Source organism: Hyposmocoma kahamanoa, unplaced genomic scaffold (genome assembly GCF_003589595.1).
Source record: "Hyposmocoma kahamanoa isolate Upper Pololo Valley unplaced genomic scaffold, ASM358959v1 63, whole genome shotgun sequence".
Lineage (NCBI taxonomy): Eukaryota > Metazoa > Arthropoda > Insecta > Lepidoptera > Cosmopterigidae > Hyposmocoma > Hyposmocoma kahamanoa.
The window spans coordinates 20,273,366-20,298,351 of record NW_020653851.1 but is presented as its reverse complement, the minus strand read 5'-3'; the positions used below and the strand labels follow the sequence as shown (position 1 = coordinate 20,298,351).

At 34.4% G+C, this 24,986-nt stretch overlaps 2 protein-coding genes across 3 annotated transcripts in view; one reads left to right on the top strand and one right to left on the bottom strand.

Moving 5' to 3' along the window:
• Nucleotides 1-7,298: 7,298 nt before the first annotated feature.
• LOC113230447 (deoxynucleoside kinase-like) lies at nt 7,299-11,658 on the bottom strand. 2 transcript variants are annotated; one of them, XM_026464383.1, is made up of 5 exons: nt 11,490-11,658; nt 11,150-11,334; nt 10,149-10,401; nt 9,849-10,003; nt 7,299-8,549 (listed from the first exon to the last, which is right to left on the bottom strand). In XM_026464383.1, exons 1-5 carry the CDS (start codon nt 11,524-11,526, stop codon nt 8,373-8,375), a joined length of 807 nt encoding a protein of 268 aa, XP_026320168.1. In that variant the 5' UTR covers nt 11,527-11,658; the 3' UTR covers nt 7,299-8,372. The 2 variants fall into 2 exon arrangements, with proteins under 2 accessions (XP_026320168.1, XP_026320167.1); XM_026464382.1 differs by having other exon boundaries at nt 7,301-8,549; nt 11,150-11,337; nt 11,490-11,657.
• Nucleotides 11,659-11,920: 262 nt separating this feature from the next.
• LOC113230445 (protein disulfide-isomerase A6 homolog) overlaps nt 11,921-24,986 on the top strand; it is a 20,103-nt gene continuing 7,037 nt past the window's right edge. The window contains exons 1-4 of the mRNA XM_026464381.1: nt 11,921-12,058; nt 12,161-12,354; nt 14,601-14,819; nt 22,840-22,992. Coding sequence (XP_026320166.1) covers nt 12,037-12,058; nt 12,161-12,354; nt 14,601-14,819; nt 22,840-22,992 — 588 coding nt within the window. The 5' untranslated portion in view covers nt 11,921-12,036. The remainder of the gene's footprint in view (nt 12,059-12,160; nt 12,355-14,600; nt 14,820-22,839; nt 22,993-24,986) is intronic.

The window sequence follows — 24,986 nt, the reverse complement described above, 5'->3', positions numbered from 1 at the left end:
CTTTTATTTTCATACGTTCACATATTATACACCAAAATACTCATGAACAATGTAATTTTTTTAATAATTATGTATTATATGTGTTTTCAGCCATATGACTAAACAACTGGGCATTCCTCAACTGTTTTTTAGTTTTAGTCTTATAATACAAGTTCCAATAGTGTTTTGTTTATTTCTGGATCATCTTTCTGGAGAACGAGGTTTCGACTCCACTCGCAGCGTCACCACAGTAAAATTGTCAAAACTAGAAATGATAGCTCTCGGCATTCCAGAACTGATCGGATATTTAGAAATAATGAGCTATGACTGCGATACAAAACAATTTTTAAAAAAACACTGGCATACAAACATGTGTTTAATTCATATAATGTTATTTACAAGTGGCAACACAACACTTACTAAGACTTATCCACTACTCAATTTTATTTGAAATGGGTTATGCTGAAAAATACTTTTTTGAATTTTGTTGTTTTTTGTCAAAAACTTAGAAGTATCATAATTTGTGGCAGTTCGGATAGGATGTAATTTATAATTAATATCTAAAAAGCTTTGATTTATTAATGTCCTAACTTCCAAACACTTTTGCATGGTGTTCACGCTCTCATAACGTCATCTATCCTACCACAATACCAAAAAGTAAACAGATATTAATTTACATACCTGTCGTAGAAGCTCTACAGGCGCGAGGCACACCAACGCATTACTTTTACTTTCACACTGTCTGCAGCGACCGCGCCAATTTGCCTGACAGTCTACCAATCACGACTACCAAGAACACACTAACCACTGCCAGAACAACCGCACTAGCTTCTGAACCACCTAAGAAGTCCACAAATCGTTTGAACACCTCTAGTTGACCCCGCAATACTTCGCTCACGACCGAACTCAAAAACACTTCATTACCACAACAAGCACTCATTACATTCAAAATTAATATAACATTAACATTTAACTTACGTATGTATAACTTAACATAAAAGTCCACAATAAATCTATAAATTTTGACCTAAATGAATATCGGCATGTAAACATCTGACAATGACATAAAATTTTGACGGATGGATTATTTATTGTCATAATAAACAGTTTTCCCAAAACATGTGCACTTGTAGTAGTTGTAAAAAATTATAACATTGTTAACAGACCATAAACACACGACAAAATCTGACCGAGCGGGTCTTTAAAAAAAGATTGACATCGATTCACTGTTTTTTGCTAATGGTTTGACCTTTCGGTTTTAAATATTTCAGATGGCTCCCCGAAAAATAATAATACTTTGGTAAGTCCAGTTTGCAAGTTTTTACGAAAAACGATAATAGATTTGTGATATATTTTAAATATGCAACACGCCTGAGGGATATGAAACTGCGCAAAATGGCAACGTTGTCGCTGCGCTGCCATTGGCGCTTTTTAACTCGCCGTTTAAATCGGGTTAAAAGTTTTACGCCTAAAATTACAACGGAAACTGTTTACAATGCGCCCGAAAATGACGGCGGAAACTGTATACAGCTAAGTACATTTTTTAAATCGAGTTTTGTTCTTTATTGATATCATTACAGAGTGCTTCTATTTTCTATTTGATTATATGTATAGGTTCCTCATTCAAATCCATCTATTGAAAAAAAAAACATGAAACGAGCACACGCAAAAAAAGATAAAGGGAGTGTAGCCGCAGGTTTATTCCTAATGATCCCACGTACTGAGTTCCACACACGCCCCGAGACAAGGATCTTGTTTTTTGATTAGTTGCTAATGGTAGTGTTATTGTCCTGGGCAGTAAATGAGAGTCCACAGGACCGCGAGTTGAATATTTTGTGAGATTGCTTCTTTTTTCAGCAAAGATTTTTAAGTTACAATTTTAAATAAGTAAATATGCCAAATTCAATGTTAATTACCGCATGTAATGGGTTCCGTCTACAATTTTTGGTACAAATAGTATTGGGTCATGGAAAAATTTCCATTTTGAAAGAATCATATACCAGATACATTGACTTACCAGATATGTTTCTTTTCCACATCTGACGTTGACACCTGTCAAAATTTGAAGTTACTGAACGAAAATGATGGAGCCATGCTAAAAGGCTTTTTTCGCTATTGTGAAATCATTTTAAATCTCGTTTTTATCGATGTGGCTTTTAGCTATACAAGTTTATTTTATAATTCACGCTTAATAAAACTTCAAAAGATATTTCTAAACGTAGAAATGGACCTTTGAAATTATATTTTTCCAATTATTCAGGAATTTTTCCGGAAATATTTCCGCTAATTTGAAATTTTCCCGAAAATTACCCAACAGTAGATACATACAAATCGGTTAAAACATAATTTTGGGTAAAAAGCTTGTTAAAACTTTGGGCTTTTTTGTTCCAGAGATGGACCGTGGATTAAAACCCAATCCGGGTATTGGCTTTTAATCCGCGGACCGATGGATAAGTCATTGAATTTGACGAAAGAGTACAGAAAATTTATCTCATTACTATTCGGGCAGGCGAGTTTCCCGACTATATATTATATTTTTTGTGTGTATTACTTACCTGTTCATTAACCATTTAGGTAAACAAGTATTTTTACTTCTTATTGGCTTTTCGCGATAAGCGTTTCAGCCACTTACAGTGTTTTGACTAAATTAAACTTGTTCATAAAACGAGGAAGCTTATTTTATCATAGTAATGAAATTTGGAAAATGTTAATGGGTAATTTTTAGTTTAGTTTTCTCTACCTAATTTCGATGACAATTTTAATATTGTCCAAGTACCTATTCAAGTATATTATCGTGAAATATTAAATAATATTTCAGATACTACACTTGAATATTAAAGAATATTTTATGATAATAATCTAGAATTACAAATTGCCGCCGAAATTAGGTAGAAAAAACTAACCTGAAAATTACCCAAATGCTTACTTGTTTAGCTAGTGAACATGTGTAAATTTACGCTATAATTCTTGGTTTTTTGTTTGAATATTTTTATCAGTTGATCATCATTGTATGAACAACGTTACATCCAACTATTATCTATGAAGTCCTTGGTTACATTTCCTACTATTCCGAATGATGATCGAAACGCCCTACTGCGAGTTATGTTACTGTTAAAGTTACAAAAGCGCAAATTAACGAATTTCCCGTATTAAAGCCTTCTCAACCTTACCTTTACGGGCCAAAGCCTAACGAAGAGCGATTTTGTATGATAGGTATGTTTATTTCCCTTTAGATATTTATACTTACCCTACCATTTAAAGACACAAGACAGTGCCGTTGCAATGGACATAGGGCACTTGCCACAGCACCCAGTGCCTAAATACTGCAAGTGTTATAATACTGTTACACGTTCTGGCCAATCTTGGGTCGCGACATGAATCTTCTCCAGTGGGTTATGCTTCGCTTGTTTGATGCAGGACCCGCTTTAGAGAATCCAAGTTTGGGTGGGACTTTTGGCAGGCGTGGAGCTCTATTTCAGTCCACAAAGAATAGTCAAGTGGGTTAAGATCAGGACTAGAAGGTGGCCATGCTTCCGCCGCGATGAAGCTGGGCAAATTCGTTAAGAGAATATTTGCCGGGTTTGAGTCGTAGGCTATTATGGGCCGGCGCTGAGTCTTGCCGGAAAATACATTCTTTGTTGTAAATAAAGTATTGACCCCTGTGGGTTTCACCAGTCTCTTAAAATGCCACTTTGATATTTTTTTGGTTTCACCTTAATGCTTTGTTGGAAAAAATGGAGCGGAGTGACACGTTCATACCAAACCCCCCCACTATACCGCCACACTCGGTGATGGGTAAGCGAAAAATGTTGTGCTGAAGTTAGAACATCTGCTGCTTTTAGCATAATTTATTGTTTTGTTGATGGAATTTTTTTTCGACGTGAAAATTTTTTCGTCGGTGAAGCGTACCTTTTCGCATCGTGTCCCCTAAGCAGCATCGGACAACGTTCGCGTCGTAATTTACGAAGGTGATCATTTAAAGTGAACTTTCCCACGACTACGCTTTTACCTTGAGATCGTATTTCAGTATTCTGTTGACTGAAACACGCGAAATGTTATGTCTATAAAGCGATTTTTTTCTGGGCGCGACATGGATTTCGGCGAAGTTGCTCTCTATGATTATTCTGATATTCGCAGTCGTCCTTACAGACCGCAAGCGACCACCCCTTTGGCGATCTTTCAGAGAAACAGTCACCTTGTAACGTTTTATGGTGTCATATACAAAGTTGCGGCTTAACCCAAAATATTTTATGTCACGGAAAATCTCCATTAGTATTTTTTTCCGCCATAAGTAGCGAAATTACAGTCGTAGGGTCGTATTCCAGAACTCTACTCATTACTCAAGTCAGGACTTGAGTATTGCAGTGTGCACTGAAAATCATACTCAAGTCCATGCCATTAGGGTCGTATTTCCAGTGCTTGTGTTTCCAGTGCAATCCTGACTTGAGCATTGAGTAGAGTTCTAGAATACGACCCGTAGAGTGGTCGCACGCAACTGTTTTGTTCCCTCCATCACGAGAAAAATAATAGAAGTTAATCATTGACCTACCAATAAAGTTAATATAAATGGTTCATATGGCAACATAATGGCACATAAATGGTTCCAATCGTACCTCTCCGATCGCAAACAATTTGTCCAAATAAAATACCATAACCCCCATTCAAGATCGATAAATCTCTGGTATCTGATGGTATCTCTGGTGGAATCTGCCAATACTCACATGTTGGGATCCATTCCACAAGGCAGTGTACTCGGTTGTTTGTTGTTCATCATTTATATAAATGACCTACCCAAAATGCTTGATGAACACTGCGTCCTCTTCGCAGACGACATCTCCATTGTATTTCCGCTTAAAGACGACGGTAACACATTAAACTCCCACATTTATACTATTGTAAATAAAGTTACTAACTGGCTCAGAATCCACAACCTACAATTAAATATCGACAAAACTAAATTAATGCAATTTCACCCTCACCAAAGGAGCAACCTTAATATTAATTTTTCATTTGACGACATAGCTGTAGATTGCGTAGGCACGTACATACTCCTTGGCCTAGAAATTGATACTCATGTCGATTGGAAAGTGCATACTCAAAAAATATGCTCCAAATTGGCTAGCTTCACTTATGCCCTATTAGAACTAAAAAAGACCACCGACCTTAAAACAGCTCTAAGTGCATACTACGTGTATGCTGACGCGTGGCTCCGATATGGAGTGGTATTGTGGGGCAACAGTACAGTAGTAGGTGATGTTTTTATATATCAAAAGAAATGCATAAGAATTCTGGCCAACCTTAAGCAGACAGAAAGCTGTAAACCAAATTTCTTAAAATTGAATATACTTACCCCGTCAACGATTTACATCCTAGAAACTAGCAAATTCCTAAGAAAATAGACACCTTTTTCCAAACGAACAACAACCAACAAACCTACGACCTAGACAAAGAATACCAATTCCACCTTCAAAATTAAAAATGCATAGTTCTGGCCCCTATGCCATGTGCATAAAAATATATAATAACATTCCCAAAGGCATTAAAAATGAGGTGAACAATAATTCTTTTAATAAAAAACTTACACAATATTTGGTCCAAAAATGTTTTTACACGTTGCAAGAGTTCTTCGAGAGCAAAGACAAGATGTTATAAATAACAAATTATATGAATATATACGTGATTTAAAAAATTTATTAGCAGTGAATATTTCTAATTTTTACTTAAATAGTTAATTATTACTGTTATCGCCATTATTTGTATTCTATTGTTAGAATTTTATTTTAGACATTGATTTTGATTGATTACGACTGATATGAAATGTTAATTTATAGATTTGACAAGATATGATTAATAACAAATGATATTAATTTTATATGAGACTTTTAAGGATTGTTAAGAATAAAAATATTTTAATTTATCTATTTCTACATATACAATTAATCATTACCCTTGGTCTTGTTACTTCTATTTTATTAATATAATATTATTTTGATACTAATTTGACGATTATGACTGAAATTTAATGTTATTTTTTATAGATTATAACTTACAAGTTTAGTAATTAAATATAATTTAATTTTATGTTATAACTAATTGCTGTGCCCTGCAGGGTTACATGGCTGTACTTATATTTACTTTAAGAACATGTATATTACCCATGAATGAATAAATATATTTGAATGAATAAATAAATACATAAATAATATAAAAACCTACAAATAGAACACAAACATTCCAAATTCAAAAGTAAAAAAAAGAACTGAACAGCTGCCAGTATTATTTTGTTTTATTTTTTAAAGTCAAATTTTGTTGTAATCTTTAATACAAAGATCGAACACTCAGAAAAAATTCCTTCGATCCGGTCGGATTCGAAGCGACGTCTTCTTGCATACCGTGCCAGACGCTATACCAACTAAGCCACGGAACGGAACCAACGGACCCAACGAATTTTTCTATGTGCTTGCGTCGTCTTTGTATTTGGTTTTCAACGACTTTTTAGTAGTAGCGCCATCTATGAGAAATCTATGAAAGGTTTATCACCCAGTTAGTACCTTTACAGCTACTAGTCCTGGCGAGAGATGTCGCTATTCACTGTATTTTAAATTTTTAATAATCATCAATCTATATATCAATCAATAAAAAAATCAATTTTAATAATCATAAAGAATAATCAATATTTTATGGTACACATTTGCTGGACAAGAATTTCGAGATTTTTGTAAGAATTACCAACCTATATTAAATATTTATTTTTTCCCTACAGTTCACATTAATTTGATTATGTGTTTGGTGGTCCAAGATAATTGTTTCTAGGTATAAAATACGACCATTATTGTTAAACACTCATATATCGTCGGTTAAAAGGTAAAACTCACTAATAGCCTAATTGGCCAAAGGGAGATAATTAAGATTTTGTATTTTTTCATTATGAAAAATCACTAAAGGACTGGTATGTATTAAAACATGAAGGACACCACAGACTTACTGAATTTTTCTTGTCATAGATGTTCTTCCCAATAAAGCAAAATTGAAAAAATCTAGTTTTTGAACAAAATGTCACTTAATGAGTTTTACCTTTTAACCGACGATATATATTTATATTTAACAAAAGTATGTAACATTAATTACCCGAGAAAATAAAAATTAATATTTTTTTATTTTTGGTAGATCTAAGGATGTAAATCATTTAGAAACAGGGATTTAAGTGATAAAAATCATTGTATATATTAAATGTTGTATTTCTTTTTAAAGATTCAATTTCACAAGCTCACAATTTATATCCTAAGTGTAGCAGCTATAGACTAATGTAATAATGTACTAATGAGATTTGATCAAAGGAAAAATTTATCATAAAAATCTTTGTTCTTAATTCTAATTTTGCTTTATTTTTAAGTCAAATTAGAAATGCTAAAAATGTACTGTAATGTAAATGTATTTTAAGTACTAATTAAATACAATGCAATAGCTAATGATTTTGTAAATCATTGCATAAATATTAAATGCGTCGTTTTTGGAGTAATTTAGTCTCATCAGAAGATCGATCTACCTTAAATTGTAGTCCAATGTCACTGGTCAAAATAAGCAATTATGTAAAATACATATTTGAGGAGTTCAGTTTCAAAACCCGCCAAAACGATATTTGAACAAAAACATTGTTTCGCTTGAATATGAAGCGCTGTCATTCACTCTTTCTACTTGGTTTAATAATTATTATCAAATCCCGCTAAAATCCTAACAAATTAGCTTACAAAAGTAACAGTTTGTTGCAAACACCGCTAAAAGATTCCCAATGCGTTTCAAATTCCGCTAAATCCAAATCGACCAATCACAGCACGGCGTTTGCATCACGTGACACAACAAACAGTATGGCGATTTTGTCAACAAAGGGAAGAAGTAATGTTGATTTTTTATGTTTATTTTCAAGAAAAAATGGATGCTAAACAAAAGATGCTAAAACAAAAATTGCAATGGTTATTTTTCCGTAATTTTCAATTATTCTCCTAGGAAACCAAGTTCTTAAGTATTGCTAGTCTCAATATAAAGCTGTCACTGTGTTTTTCTAAAGATCTGGTTTAGAAAACTTTTAAATTTTTTTACGTTTTACTGTTACTTAATGAAAAGTGTTTTGGCGGGGTTTGAAATTGTACTCCTCATTTTTAGGTATATTTTACATTATTTTGTTTAAATGATTTGGTTTAAATCAAAATGTCAAACATCTAATCTTCCAAGATTCAGACATTTTAAATTATCTTGTGATCTTTTAAGATTTATAAACTAAAATACTAAATAAATTTCATAGACATAATGAAGCGCTCAAACAAATAAATTAAAATGCACCCAATCATGATCATGTTAAATTAAGTGGCCTTTTAGTAAAAAAGGCTAAGTCTTTGTTATAGTCTTAATTGTGGAACTATCTTAATTGGCGAGCTTGTAATGGGTTTCTTTGGACTTAGCTTGTTCGGTGATCTCATCACCACATCAACAGCCTTCCTGAGGATTTGATGCTCACTTTTTTTGTATTCTTCTGTAATTTGGGTCAGATCTAGATCGGCATCCAGCACCAGTACCTGAAAGGTAAATTGAACTCATATATATATTTATTTCATAGGTGAACAAATTACATTTGATTTAAATTTTAATACTCATTTGTAAGGCAGATTCCCTTAAGAAGAATGAGTAAGAAAGAAACTCTAGGTTATCATTTACAATACTTATGTCAAATATCATAGATTGAAACAACCTGTATAAGCTAAATGGGTCTCTACCAAGGATTGTTGTCATTCAAGTATGCAGATGTATATAACATTTTTATTTCACTATGCTTTTAAACCTCATAAATGGAAAATTTTGTTAATTTATGTTGATAGTGGTTACTCAAAATGTTTTGCAAAACATTCAACTTACATAATAATACAATCTTAAGTTGTTTAATTAATACTTATAGTTAGGGACGAAATCTGAATGTAGTAAATAATTTTATGTGGAAAGTAAACGAGATATAATAGTGTGATAAGATAACTATGACTAACAAGTCCAAACTTGTTGCAAAAATTGACTTGCTGATAGTTGCACCAATTCTCATCTGGATTAAATTTGACAATAATCTGCCCTATGATACCTATCATACATACCATATTCAAATTGTAATATTTATATTTATTTATATATAAATATTTATTTGTAAAAACATAAGTTGTATAGAAGTTGACATGTATGTAACAAAATAGTAGATTCCATGACAGTTTTGCTATGTCCACCTAAACATTAGGCATACTCCATATTGAAAGCATGTTATACATTTATTAAACACTATGTTTTTTAATTACTATTGCATAGACAAGCAGTCAGTATAGTGATAGTTATTTGGAATAAATTCATTGATAATAATTGTAAATTGTAACAAGATGTCGAAATAATAATAATAATTTGAAGTCATTGACTTACAAATAAATGGACGACGGGTCTAATACAAAAACCACGAAAAAAATGTCCCAAGTCAACCCATTCGAAATTTAAATTGTAATGTCATCGCAGTATCGCGCTGTCAGTAGAACAAATGAAGACTAAAGCGGAGTGTCGCGCTCTGTATACGATTTTAGCGCCTTACAAGTGCGGACACTTTTTAGCGCGGACCCGACGTCCATATAATTGTAAGTCAATGTTTGAAGTACATTAAAATAAATATTCAAAGTCATTGAAAAAGCTTGAAATGACACGGAACATTTTATAATTAAATAAGTTGTTTAGTTGCCTTTACATAGCATAGATAAGGACTTTCTCAAAACTTTCAGTAAATTATTAAATTTTTGGTGTCATTCCATAATATACTTGCACAAAATGAAATTTTTAATATACAGAATACTTACAGGTGCAGGGCAATTGCCATGTATCCTATGGACAAGCCAATCTTCATGTATCTTATGTAGTTCTTCTATGTAAGACAAAGGTATACATTGCTCCTCCGAGCGTGCCCGCTTCTTTATTCTTTCATAGACTACGGAGGGAGTGGTCTTCAGATATACTGTGGAAATTTGATTGTAAATAGATTAGTAGTTTGCTTTGCATTTTAAATTCAATAATTGAGAAAAGTGTTTTGTTTAAACTACAGTTTAAATTGCAGAACAAAAATTCTGTAAAAAAAAAATAACCAACAGACTCATATTTACCAATGAGGTCAGCTTGAATTGGTAGATGTTGCTGTATAAAACAGAACCATTCATCAAGGACTGCAAACTCTGCAGGATGCATGACGCCACTGCGCATCATGTGTTCAACGAAACAGTGCCGGGCACTATACACCGAACGTTCCATCAGTTTCACAGGGGTTGCCGTAGGTTGTCGATGCATGTCCAACATTGTCAAAGCCACATAGGACTGGAATGTCATCGCCCAGCGTGATGGATCTTTGTACATGAGATCCTAAAAGTTTCTCGGAGTTATTATCGTTCTAAAACCTTTGCAATAGTGTTATTATAAACTAGGAGCTAAACTTCCAATAGGCTACAAAACTGCTGAAGACCTTGACACCTAGTAATAATATTGATAAGGCTTTCCACATTATTGATTTCACAAATTTAGTAATATTTTTAGAAAAGGGGCAATATGTAAAAATTTCAGAATTTTTTTTTAATTTTCTTGCATATAGTTTTTAATATTTGTTTCCCAAAGTTAAGGTAAATTAGACCCTACCAAATGAGCATTTTTTATTCTTATTATTTTATCTCTATGCCTCATATTAATAATTGAGAAAATTAACCAGGAAATGTTTTAATTTACTAAGGGGTCAAGACTTCTTCTTTCCACTTGTAAACGATGCTGACTAAGAAGATTTCAATTAATTTTTTTTATGTCCTGCTTTCATAGTGCCCCCTTCGCCCAGCATTTCAATAAGCGTAACAATCGGGAAATAAACTGCGTTACATTTCTGCAAGTATATTAAGAAAGGTCGTAGGTTATAAGATTATGTCAGGAATATAATACATATAATCTTGCTGCGTTAAACAACGGTAATTTAAAAAGAAAGCCCTATCGATATTGTTACTAATTTTCAAGGTGTGTAGTATCAATAGGTAGTTTGACTTTCTTTTTGTTGGTTTACAACGATAAAATATTGTGCAATTAATCGCTATTATTATTTTTAAGTAAAATAGATAAAGATTAACCTTACCAAAAGATTCCATCCTCTAAGATCGCGCCACTCTTTCACAGGTTCTGTCAAAAGCGTGATGTCCTCAAATTGACGAAAATGTTCCAGAAAAGTTGTTTTACCACTTCCGATGTTACCTTCCACAAACACGGTAAATGGTTGAATATTTGTTGCACTCATTGTATAAAATAATCTGCCTACTGGAACTACTGGAAGAGAAATTAATACAATGTTATTAAAGTACCTCACGCCAGATGCAAGTTACAAGCGCATCAATTTCCCGCCCAAATTGTCACCCAACCAAAAATATACGACGCGCGAAAGATAGCCTGACGCGCTTAAGATTAGTAAATACAATTACCTTTTTTGAAAAATACTTGTATATGACGTGTTAACATTATCCAGTTAAATAAATAAAGCGGCTCTATAATACTTTTTCATAATAATAGAACGAATTAGGGTAATCTAATCTTGAAACAATGATAAATAAAAGCACACCGCATATAATTTTCGGCCATTTTGTTTTTGTCTATGGTAGTGATATTCGATCTTTCAGAATCTATCGTGACGACATGGCAGTTATTTTTTTCTGAACGTTGGCTGCACTACGACGTAAGCTAATGTTTGGATACACGCTACATTCAAGCTTGTGTTTTTTTTTCTTTTTTCATGAAAGTTACGTTCTTCGGTTTACTTATCTGCTGTTTCCGCTTTGTAAAAGTGCGCCAAAATACAAATCCACCAATGACGTTGATCCACGAGATCCATTGACAATGTTTGCCAAAAAATGAATTGACGTGTTTATTTCACGTTGTTTAGCCGATTCATTTATATATGCTTATTCTTCCTCTCATCACGATCTCTACAAGTAGTCTGTTTCGTAGTATAGTTTCGCTAAATTAGTGAACATGTTACACACATATTGCTTGGGTAAGTTTTGAAAACATTCTAATACAGCGTAGAACGTTATTTCATGGTTATTAAATAATTTCATAAACAGCCGGTGTTTTATGTTAATTGTGCATATTTTAGGTATATTGCTGCTCGTAGCGGGATCGTTAGCCCTGTACGACCAACCCTCTGACGTGGTGGAACTAACAGACAAAAATTTCGATAGTCTAGTCACAAATAATGATGATGTGTGGCTGGTAGAATTCTTCGCACCCTGGTGCGGCCACTGTAGGAACCTAGTACCTGAATACCAGAAAACAGCCAAAGCTCTCAAGGTGAGTACGTAATGGCTCAAGCATAGCTGTGTAAGAAATATTTACATGTAAGTTGACAAAACTTTATTGCGTAGGAATGGTAGTGGGAGTACTACGAGGTTCTAGAAAAGTTTAAGGTCCCATGGTTACATGGCCAATCTTATTAAACATGATCCACAATACTAGCAGAATGCATCCCTATTTGTGATGGAATTTATCAATACTTAAATTAGTGTCAGGGTTGTTCATCAGCTTCAGCATCCAGCAATGTTGATAATCATCATTGTCCGCCGTCTGACTGCACCCACTGCTGGGTATATGTCTCCTTTAGTTTGTGCTTGAGATGAAACGGATATCCGGCAACTATCCGGTATCCGTGAGAAAAATTCGTAATCAGTATGCCAAATAAATTGATTTATTGATTAAAGATGACAAGTAATAGAATATACAGCAATTACAGGATTGTTGACAATCTGTTTATTACTTGTAACTGAAAGAACTATGAGGTTAGAGATCTGAAAATTTAGCATGCTCAAATTTCAATAAAGGCAAATTATGGTGCATGAAGACCAGTTTTTCTGTAGTGGTAAAAGTCATCTTTTTATTTAGCTGTTAATTTTCATAAATACATTCATCTTTCCGATTTATTTGACAAACATTTTTCTGTTATGTATATGTTTGTATTATCTTCTTCTTCTTTTAAATGTTATGGCTCCATCGAAATAATCAATGATTTTGCCAATGTCAAGTAAAAATAACTGTACGGTAGTTTAACATTATTATAAAAATTATACAAAAAAAAATGGCGATTTCGCCAATGTCCTCTTTGTATTATCAAATAAATTAATTGTTTTTATAAAAACCAACTGACCACAAGAAATTAAATCGTTAATGTGAAAGTGCAATCCTTCACTAATCAAACAATCACGATGATGCGCGCTGTAAACTGGCCGCTACATGTTTACGGCAGTGGGTCAGATATCCGGCGGACGGATATCCGACTATCCGGCCTAAGTGCTCGCCGGATATCCGGCCAAGTCACTATCCGTTTCATCTCTAGTTTGTGCCATTCATAATGATGATCCATCTTGCTCTCATGATGCTGACAATAATAAAATGTATTGATGAATCATGTTTAGTATGAAGATAGTGCTGACATGCGCCAACTACTGTGATTACACCCTAATTGGCACTTATTTTGTTTACAACACTACATACTTTAGTAGGTAGGTAGTACTAGGTACTTAAGAAGTATTTATTAAGAAAAGAATAAGTATTAAGTATTATAGATTCCAACATCTCACAGAATTCCTGTCTTGTGTGAGAATTTTGTGACATGTGTATCATAATTTTTTTTTATATTGGAAATAATATAACAATATTTATATATAATAAAAGAAAAGAAAGAATACTATAGTTGATTTGTTTAGATACTTAACTAAATCGAAACAATCTTGATACATCTTTTTATTGAAACATATACTTTGCAAATCAATAGGTATAAAAATAAGCTAAGTATTTGTATTTTGTATTTGAAGATAAGTAAAAATCATTTTCTAAATGTACCTAAGCAAATGGACTATAGTGTGAGAATTACGTAACATTCCTATCATAATTCTTTTTTTTAATTTTGGGAATAATAGAACAATATTTATATATAAAAGAAAAGAAAGAATACTAGGGCTAATTCTCTATGTAGATGGATAGGTTTATCATAAACTACAACAAACTTCAACTTAGAAATATATTATAGATTTATTTTCACCCAAAACCATATAACCTGTGAAGATGATTGTTGTTATTATACTTACAGTTCTGTATGTGTGTCAGAATGTGTATTAGATTTTTACCTGCATGTGTCAGCTGTGTGTATGATCAAATTTTCATCACAAGGCAAGCATCCCTTGCATTCCATACATGGTGGCTTAAGATCATAATAAATATTAGACAACATTGCATACGTTGCTCCAACCTCAAAGTAACTAAAGCACTTGTGTTATGAAAACCGGAAACAACGTCCAGTATCACAAACGTCCAGACCCGACACAATATACAAAAGTAAATTGTTCTCCCGGCCGGGGATCGAACTCGGCACCTCAAAAATGGCGTCACCATGAAAAGCGGTGTGCAAGTCACTCGACGACTGAGGTCATCAAAATTTAAATTTAAAACCAACAACAATATTTGTCATGTTTTGACACTTGAGATGACTATAATCATTCTGTGACGAGAAGTAATTCCTTAGTAAGTATTCCTTTAATCAACAGGGCATTGTAAAAGTAGGAGCAGTTAATGCAGATGAGCACAAGAGTTTAGGATCAAAATTCGGAGTCTCGGGCTATCCTACAATCAAGATCTTCAAGGGTCGCGATCATTCCCAATACCAGGGTCAGAGAACTGCCAATGCTATGGTAGAAGCCGCACTCCAAGCAGCGAAAGAAATGGCCTTTGCACGACTCGGCAAGAAATCTGGATCCGGAGACAAGGTAAAATTATTAAACATGCTTAAACCTCATCAAAAGGGCAAAACCACACCATACCAACAACGAATCATCAATAAGTTTTTAGATTACATAGTACAGTACTATGATGTTTCAAATATTGTGAAGCAAAATTGAGTCTCTGTGCTACCTTTACTAAACAATACTCGTATTTTATGTTATTTGAGTCGTTTTCAATGCTGCCTCTCATAACAGGACAGTCATGTGAGACTTGGTGTGTTACCAATTCTGAATTTCATATGTTTCCTCAAGGAGTACCTGATCTATAATGCATTTAAAGTGTTTTATTTTATTTTATTACTGATCAATTTTTACATATTATTGATATTTAAACTAGTAAGGTATGCATAAATTTAGATTAACTCAACGTAACATTGTTTCCTTTATCGATAATAATCAGTAATCGGAATTGAGGGAGTTCATTTACCTAAAGTGTTAACGTTTTCTTAGCATGGACATACCCATTTTGTCATCAAAGTTAATAAAATTTCCTTTTTTTAATTTTTACTGTTTATTTTCTAAATATTCCAAAATACAGGATGTCTCATGTTTATTTTTTAAAAGGCAAAACTATTTAAATACGTAATTACCCATAGAAACACAACTACAGTATTATTTTTTGAGACAATGATTTGTAGCAAATACTTCTTAATAGGAAATAATAATTTGTCGCCAATGATACCAAATTTAAAAAATAATACGCATATTTAAATATAATCATTTCCAAGAAGTCCCGGTATTTGTAGTACGTAATGTCCGCGTTATTCTTTAGTTTAGCTAAATTAAACCCCTCAATTCCGATCACTGGTAATAATGTATTTTATTCATAATTCTCCAGCTTCACATATTTCCTACATACAAATGATTTTCATACATAAATTCGCCATTTCATCTATTGAGTGATTATCAACTTTGTACAATAAGTCTTCAATAAACACTTGTCCTATAGCCTACTATTGCTCCGAAACCTTACGGCCACTCAATTCCATGGAAAACCCAGTTAACAACAGAAAGTGTCAAAATAGTCAATACTTCAAGTATAATGCTTAGAAAAAACAAAATAACAAAGAAAGCTAAGAAACGTACCACGCCTCGAGCCGCTAAAAAACCTACAGGTAAAGTTATGAACCTAAATACAATCATACAAAAGACTTCGAAAGTTATTAATAAAGAAGATAGACAGAAACGAAATAGTAAACAATCAAGCAAACTCAGAACACAAAAGCCAAATTTTCAACAGCGATGGGCCGATAAATACCTTAAAGGTGGAGTGTTACAGAAGAATCAAGTCATCACACAAAGTACAAAGAGACTATTCCGTAGTCTACAAAACCTACAAGCACACTTATTCAGAAAAAATTTAAGCCAGTCTCATCCTAAAATCATAAAAATTCGTCGGTATTTTATTGAAAAAAAGAAACCGCAGATTATGCCTGTGACGTATTGACTTCAAAATAACAATAACATATTAGCGATGCACAACTTTGAATGTTACTAATACTGGTCATTCGAATGGGCAAATCATTCATTTAAGTCGAATCTAAGCATAATCATTCGACGTCGAATGATTACAAATACCGAATGCCCCTCGTGTCACGCGTCGAATGATTATTATGTTGGAAAACGAGTCGAATATCGAAATTATACGTTATCGCGCATCCCTATAGCATATGGGGCACAATTTAAGGAGTCACCACGTTTATCCCCACGGAATCGCATTATAGCCGGTCAGATAAAGCTTTATGTTCATGTAATAAGAGCGAAAAAGACGATTCTCGTTTCGCTTCCGCTCGAACCGCCGATGCGTACGGCACTACGTCTGGCGTAACGGGCTGTGATCCTCAACTGGACATCCAGACGCCTATTTAACGTGTTTAGTGTAGGGTCCTACTCGTGCCACCCATGCTCTTCCAAGAGCAATCTCATCGCCCTTCTGTGTTTGCTGAAGCTACATCGGCACTCCAAGTCTCTTTGCCCTGGAGTTAGCCACGCCGGTGCATTGTTTATAGATTGAAAAGGTGTTTATTATAATGGACCCTGACCCATTAAAGCTGCTGTTAGAATGGACTGCTCTTTTGAGCTTAATGAATTTACGAAATAGACTGGCGTTACGCATGGGAAGTGCTTCCATAGCCTGTCTACAAACCTTAAGGGTTGTCCATGCGTTGTTATGAAAAAAATTTATACCGTTGTGTATAGTGGCTCTTGATCATTGGTAGGGGAGGGATACTATAGCTTCTGGTCCTACAGCGTCCATTTCCGACTCTTGTCTGGCCAGGTCAGTCTGTGTTCAGCTTTTTTTGACCGCTTTGATGCGAACTCCTTGTCGATAAGTGTGATGACTCCCTCAAACGCCACGCGTAGCGAGTATTACGTAACTATAACGAAATTCTTATACTTTGAAACAATTATTGATTTTCTAGAAATCGACATAAATCTGTTATGAATTGCCAGGGAACCCTAAGAAGTTCATACTAGACATTTTTGCAATTTGCTAGTAGTTATGATGCAGCCTCATACGTCGACGGTGTAGTATCTTAAACGACCCATTTACTACATGCATGGCAGTCTGCCGCGCAGGCAGGAGATCACACACTATCCTACCCTCGTATGGAGTCTCGCATGGTGCATTGCAGGATTGTAGGATGGATTGCATGCTGCGACTACATTCATAATCCTGCATTAGGTTGCGGACTGCAGTGCAGGGTAATGAATGCCCCCTTTTATAAATAGAGGGTTTTAGGTATAATTCGTCATGCTGGCTCAATACCGGATTGGCAATTAGTATACTCCATTATAACTAAGGTGGAACACAGAAAAGCCTGTGCTTTCCTGCAAAAACTATTCCAAAATAATTTTAAGTTTCATATTGCACCTTTAAGTCCCTTCAATGTGAATTTGACTAACGTTATAATGGGACTTGATGATATTTTTTGTTATTTCGAAATGATGACAAGTCTATAATATAATAATCTTAATTTCCATCATATTTCCACGTGATTTTTGTTGGCCAAGCACTTTGTTTTTGAGACTTCGTTCATGTTTCAATTTAATGTAAAAATTTAATTAAAATGTAATTGTACTCTTGTACTAAACCGTTGCTACCATTTGTATATAGTTGTTACCGAGCCATTTGTAATTTAATGTTGCATGTATTTCCACAATTGTTACCATGCTAACTAATAGAGGAGGAATGCCCGTTGTTTTCTATAAAATGTGTTAAATATATAAACCGTGTGAAATTTAACTTTTATTACTTTGTCACTTATCAATAAAAATTCTAATATTGTTTTCTAAGAATAATACTGTGATCATAGCTAAAAGGCGGGCCAGAGTGTATTAAAAATATTATATAAGCTTCCCCTTTGATTGAAACTAATTTATGAAAATTTTAAAACCTTTAGGATTGACTGTAAATAAAGCTTAAATCACTTTTAAACAAAACTCCTAAAGTATGACTTATTAAGTAAGTAAGTAAAGTTGAAATTTCTTTAAGGCGAGTTAACGGGGAGGAGAAGGGAGAAAAACGATCAATTGTTTATTTATTTACTATGTATTAACGGTCTTACAAATAATCTCAGTACAGAGTACTAAAAAAACCGACCTCAAAAGTACGTGGAATTACGTCTATTTGCTAAGTTTTATTGAAATATCGCCTAGTTCGCCACTATACAGGACTTGACACTGGAGATAATAAAAATAGGTTCTCACTACGACACTACTCAAAGTATATTGAGAGAAAAACGCCTTGAATGGAAGAAATAGCAAAATCAACCATTAAAGTAATTGCTCCTAAATAAAAGTTAGGCGTTATTTATAAAAATTAATCTTCATGCGTGAACAGCCATCAAAATGAAATGGGACCACTATGGAAGTACCCCCTTTCCAACAAAAAAATAATCATGAAAATCGGTTCACAAATACAGGAGTTATCGCGTAACATACATACAAAAAAAAGAACATACAGTCGAATTGAGAACCTCCTCCTTTTTTGAAGTCGGTTAAAAATATGCAGTACAGCTAAGGGTATTGTCTGAAGAATGTGCTAATGCGTTACACGATAAGATGTACTTTATCTGATCGTATACAATCCTGAAAACAGGCTAAAATAAAAGTCAATATTTTGTAGCAGTAGAGCTCCTTGTGAAAGAGTTCGTCCAGGGAAGTACTGCCACCTTGCCTATTTCTGTCGCCAAGCAGTAATGTGAGCATTACTGCATTCCGGTTTTGAAGGGTAAGGGTGCTAGTGAAATTACAAGCACATGGGACTTATCAACTTATGTCTCAGTGTGACGGGCGCAGTGGCAGTTCCCCTCAGATCTTTGTGATTTAAAGATCTGAGTGACACTGCAAATGTTATGGACAGGCGTGTAGCTTACCATCTTTATAACGTCACTTGACGTTATAAAAAAAAGCGAATTGTTTCATAATAAAATATCCAACTTTGTACATAATTTTTATATGGAGATGTTTCTCTTTAAATGCTACAGAGAACCTGTTAAATTTTGATTTTCAACCGAAGCCATATTAGTTATTTTACACACATTTATCCCAAAATTTGCAAATTTCTCAGCGGTTTGACGACCAAGTCAGTCACCATCGGGCGTTTGTCGACGTCGAATATGTGTCAAATTTTCTCCGCCTGTTTTTATTGTATTCTAATTAATTTAATACGTAAGACGGAACCAAAAGTTCGTTTAAGGCGTTAGATATCTTTGGACGCAGACTGTACTAAAGTTGCCACGAGATTAAATTCCAGTCAATGACAAAGTGCGTTGACATGATGTTATATCAACGTGTAACCTAATAAATAACGGCTACCAAGTAAACACTTTGTCGGTTAAAGATAACTATTAATCTACGAATATTTTTAGACCACTTGAGGGCGTGTATGCGCCATTTCACTTTTAATCCTTTTTTATATTATCGAAGTATAATCCTTATCCTTTCTAAAATTTATTTTAAAAATACGTTATTCACACACATTTTATAAGCTTAACTGATATCGTAACATACCTAAATTAGGTTTTAGTGTATTTAACTATTATAAACTACAGCACCGGCACGCTATGATGGCTGTTTTGACAGATTACAATAGTGAGGTCAAATCTCAATTCATTATCGAAAAAAATATAGCCAAATGCGAGTTGCATCTATAAGTTTTTACATTTATAACTAGTATTGCAAGGGGTAGATATTTAAAAAATGTTATTAAAACATAAATAAAAATATCTTACTATATCGTCAAATCAAAACAGCCTTGTTTTGCATTCAGCTTTGACACGAGTTTGCCGGAGGTAGAAGTTGTGCTGGCCAGCGATTCCATTAGTGACGATCGTATTAGATTTAATTTTTTTAAATATCGAATTTCGAAAAACAAATGCCGAGTTGTGTCGTAAAATTATACATTCATAAATTATACTGCACATCACTATTGACAACAATGGATGTACATCAATGACCTCCTTCAACGTAGTTATGAATTAATACGAAAGTTGATGAGCGGACAAACGCCAAAACAGCCATCATAACGTGCCTGTATTAACTGGTGCCTACAATAAGTACTTCGAATGTGCTGTACTACTTACTTGAGAAACGATTGGTTCCCCATACAAATTTTCATCCTCTACTTCAGCCCCTTCCAAGACTTATTTTTGTGACAAATCGTCCTTCTCCTAGGTCTCATCTATCTCTATACCAAAATTAATCAAAATTGGTACAGCGGTTTAGGCGTGAAAACGTAACAGATGAGTGTTACTTTCGCATTTTAATATTAGTTTGGATTAGGTTTTCGTATTTACTGCCTTGTCTTTTTTGTTTAAATATTCATGACACTGAGTATTCAAATCATAAAAAGTACTAGTCATAACTGTAACTAAATTTATTAATAGTAACAATCAAGCTATAATTTGTAATAGGAGCCCAGCAGTGTCATCCTAAAAAGATGAGAAAGTTAGGCTTACGATCGCATGCGATCTTTTCGTGCGCGCATAAGCATTTGAATGACGCATGCTATGAACGCAATACATAATAAAATTTGTATTTCCTATCGACACGTTTTATAGTCTCTAGATTTAAATCATCACGACGAAAGACTTTGAAGCCTTGTTAAGATTTAATGGAAACCATTCCATTTGAATATTTTTAGCTTGTTAAAATTGGATCATTAATGTCCAATATGATTGACGTCAACGCCGAATGATCTTAGGTGAAAATTTATAAAAAGTAACTTTGGCTTCGACTAAATTAGTAGCAGTAGAGATCCTTGTGAAAGAGTTCGTCTAGGGAAATACTGCCGCCTTACCTGCTACTACCGCAAAGCAATTTGAAGGGTAAGGATGTTGGTGAAATTACATGCACATGGGACTTGTCAACTTATGTCTCAGGGTAACGGGCGCAGTGGCAGTGCAACTGTTCAGGCGAGTAGCTTACCACCAGGGCGCACGACTTGGTCCCTTCACTTGGTATCATAAAAAAAGTAAATTGTCAGCTAAACAAGTTTTACGTATTTACAAAACTAACTTTCCCTAAGTTCTAGCAAGAAATTACGAAGTAAACTCAGACTTTAATTTTCTTGAATATTTATTGAATTGATATTCAATTTCTTTTCTTTTTTTTTTGTGAAAATATTTCACTAGTTTGTTATAATTATTAATACAAAGATCGAACACTCAGAAAAAATCCTTCAATCCTGCCGGATTCGAACCGACGTCTTCTAGCATACCGTGTCAGACGGTATACCAACCTAAGCCACGGAATGAACCAGCGGACCTCACAAATATCTCTATGTGCTTGCGTCGTATCTTTGTATTTGGTTTTTCAACGACTTTTTAGTCGTAGCGCCATATATGAGAAATCTATGAAAGTTTTATCACTAATTATCTTGCTTAAACTTAGCCAAAGTTCATATTGTAAATACGGAAAACTTTCTTAACTCGCCATCTTTGTTTAGTCGACATTAAGTTCGTTTTATAAGTCTCAGCTTTAGTATAGTTTTAAATTCAAGAAGATCATCATTTCGGAGCTAACTGTATCGATTTGAATCTATTTTAAAACGCTATCATGCTACGTTAAAATGTATACATGAAATATATATACAGTTTTATTTTAAGAAAGTCAGAAATGACATGGTTAAACAAGTCATATAGATTTATCAGTTTTATCACCCACGCTGCGTTGGCGACTCTGCTGTGTAGGCGACATTCGCTCTCACTTCTTACTCGTTGCAATACTATTGGAACACGTCACCAGTGTTCATGGCACCAATTTAGTTTTTATTTTAGCAAGCATAGGTAGCTAATAAAGTTTACTTACCTGTCGTCCTACCATAGCCGAGAAACAAGGTTTTCATGTTTAAGCTTCAGTATTTTGGCAGTAACACAGATTCTGTAAATCCTGTTAGAGCTTATATATACACTGTGACATTTGTTTTAATTTCACTAACGAACCGAATACTGCCTTCCAAACATTTTAAGGACAATTCCATGCATAGGAGTCGTACATAAAGCACTGCCAATGCCTTTTACAACACTAACGGTACCTAAAATTTAGAAAAAAGCTATTTATTTTTTTGTTGTTTTATGAAACAGATAGGTTACGCCGTTTTAGTGTTAAAGGATAATAGGTTACGTATTACAATGTATAAGTTAAAATTTAGTATTTCATCATCTCTAAATCTTTGAAAACTAAAGTAATCTTAAAATGCACGAATTTTGAAAAATAAACTCAGTACTTGCCTCACCCTTTTATGGTTAAAAAATTGTTTAATATCCTTTATATTGTTATAAAAGAACGTATAGTACAGGTTTATTGTACAAAGCTAAAGTGAATAGGCTCTTTCTAGAAAAGTTTGCTCTATCTTCCCACGACGTCCTGATACGCTATTAGATGAGATTGTGGTTGAATGCTTGCCTATACCTTATTTTAAAAAATTCACAACACACCCGATAAATAAAAAACAGTAAAGAAAATGATTTATTTACGACATTTCATGCATTTGTTTCAGTCGGACGTAATAACGTTGACAGACAGCAACTTCAAGGAGCTCGTGCTCGACAGCGAGGACATGTGGCTTGTAGAGTTCTACGCGCCGTGGTGCGGCCACTGCAAGAATCTGGAACCACATTGGGCCAAAGCTGCCACTGAGCTTAAAGGCAAGGTGAGTTCGGGGGATGTTGCTTGAATATCGGGTTGGTGGTAGGGTCTTGGTGCGCAATCTCCAGCTAGCTCTCGCACAACAGGTCTATTGTCAAAATTTTCGAGGTCTTCAAATGTTGATGTAATTGTAAGGGCTCATAGAGTCTCTAAAAACTTCAATTGCCTACCACAGGTCTCTCTCGGGTTGGAAGAGTCTCTCTATTTTTGATGGATGCAAGTGTCGGCAATGTTTCTTATACTTGGTGATCGATACTTTGTAAAGTATGTATATTGTTTCGTATTTTTCTGTTTAGCACCAACGACAAAGAGCTGTAAAAGGTAATGGTAATTAATATCAAAGAATCCTAAAAGATACTTCGTAAATTTCCTATTGTTGTAGGTTTTGACAATCTAAGTTCATAACCGACTTGTTTTGTTTTAATTGTGCAATGACCATTATAAAAAAATGAATAGCCTAGCCCTACCGAGAAAGCGAAAAATTTGTTTTCCATGAAAACCGATAAAATAATAATGAAAGTGATAATTCCAACTACCTATCACTTATAAATATTAAATATCGATATTTGATTAATCACGGCCATGGACCAATTCGTGGCTTAACGGATTTAGGCGGAATTAGCTGATTACTTAATCCCGTACGTGCCAATCCTCGTAGTACATTTTCGTAAAAAAATATTGAATATTCGACGCGACATAAAGGCGTTTTACACAGCTGTGACTTAATGTACAGAGTAAACAAACAACAACTTTTGTTCCACGCTTTTAATAATTCGTCCATCAGGTGACTTACTCGAGATGTTGCCGTTCAGAATTCCGACTCGGTCTGCGCGCAATCAACGATTATTCACTATACCCCTTACAAAAAATAATGTATCACAAAATAACTCTCTAACACAAAATAAGCAAGCACATAGAGAAATTTGTGAGGTCCGCTGGTTCGTTCCGTGGCTAACTTGGTATAGCGTTCGAATCCGGCCGGATCGAAGGAATTTTTTCTGAGTGTTCGATCTTTGTATTAATTCAAATTCAAATTATTTATTTCGAATGTTATACATCCATTTTGGTTGGTAATACAAACAAAAACTGACACACTAATGTTAGTAAATTACAGATATTGACTATGTTTAGGGTGCGTGTGAATTTTGGTCCAGTGCTCAAGGAATGAACCTACCCGCCGCTGCCCCTACCACGGATTCTGGGCATCAGGTCACTCTTTTTCGTATGATGGCAGCGAACCCATATATTTGTTCATACGCGAATATTCCCTAGGCGCTGCAGAATCGGGGCAGCCGCAACAGCATCCTGAATATATTATTATAAACAAATCGTAGGAAGCTGAGAGCTTTCTGGTTGTAATTAACCCATAGGCTACAGATGTAAAAGGTATAGTACACCTAACAAACCTACGGGCCAACATGTTACCCCGCACTGCCAGCGCCTTACGTTCTCTTTCAATGTCTATATTCTCTTCTAAAGACTCGGTGACCCAGTGCCCAAGGTACTTAAATCCAGTGACTAAAGTCACTTGAGAGGCTTGCCACACAGCTTAAACTTCTGGAACGATGTTATAGCATTTGCTACCAGCTTTAAATACAAGCAACTCACTTTTAGTCGCATTGTACCGAAGGCCTTGGGCCACCGCATAAAGTCCACACTTTTCCACTAGCTTCCGAAGTGGACTTATTGACGGACTCGGCAACACCATGTCATCCGCGTAACTGATGTTGTTCACAATAGTAAATTAATAATTACATTTATTATGTTTTGTAAAAATGCATGGAACAAAAGTTATTGTTCATGATGTTAATAATATAGGCGACACTGTGTCTAGAGTTTATGGGTGTCTTTGATATAACAAATTATTATTTTCATGGATTATTGACACTGAAATCGAAAAAAAAAACATTTCCTTAAAACTATTTTTCCGGATTTAAATCGCGTATATTTGTTTTTTCAAACAAACCGACGTTTCGGGCCCTTTACAGGTCCCATGGT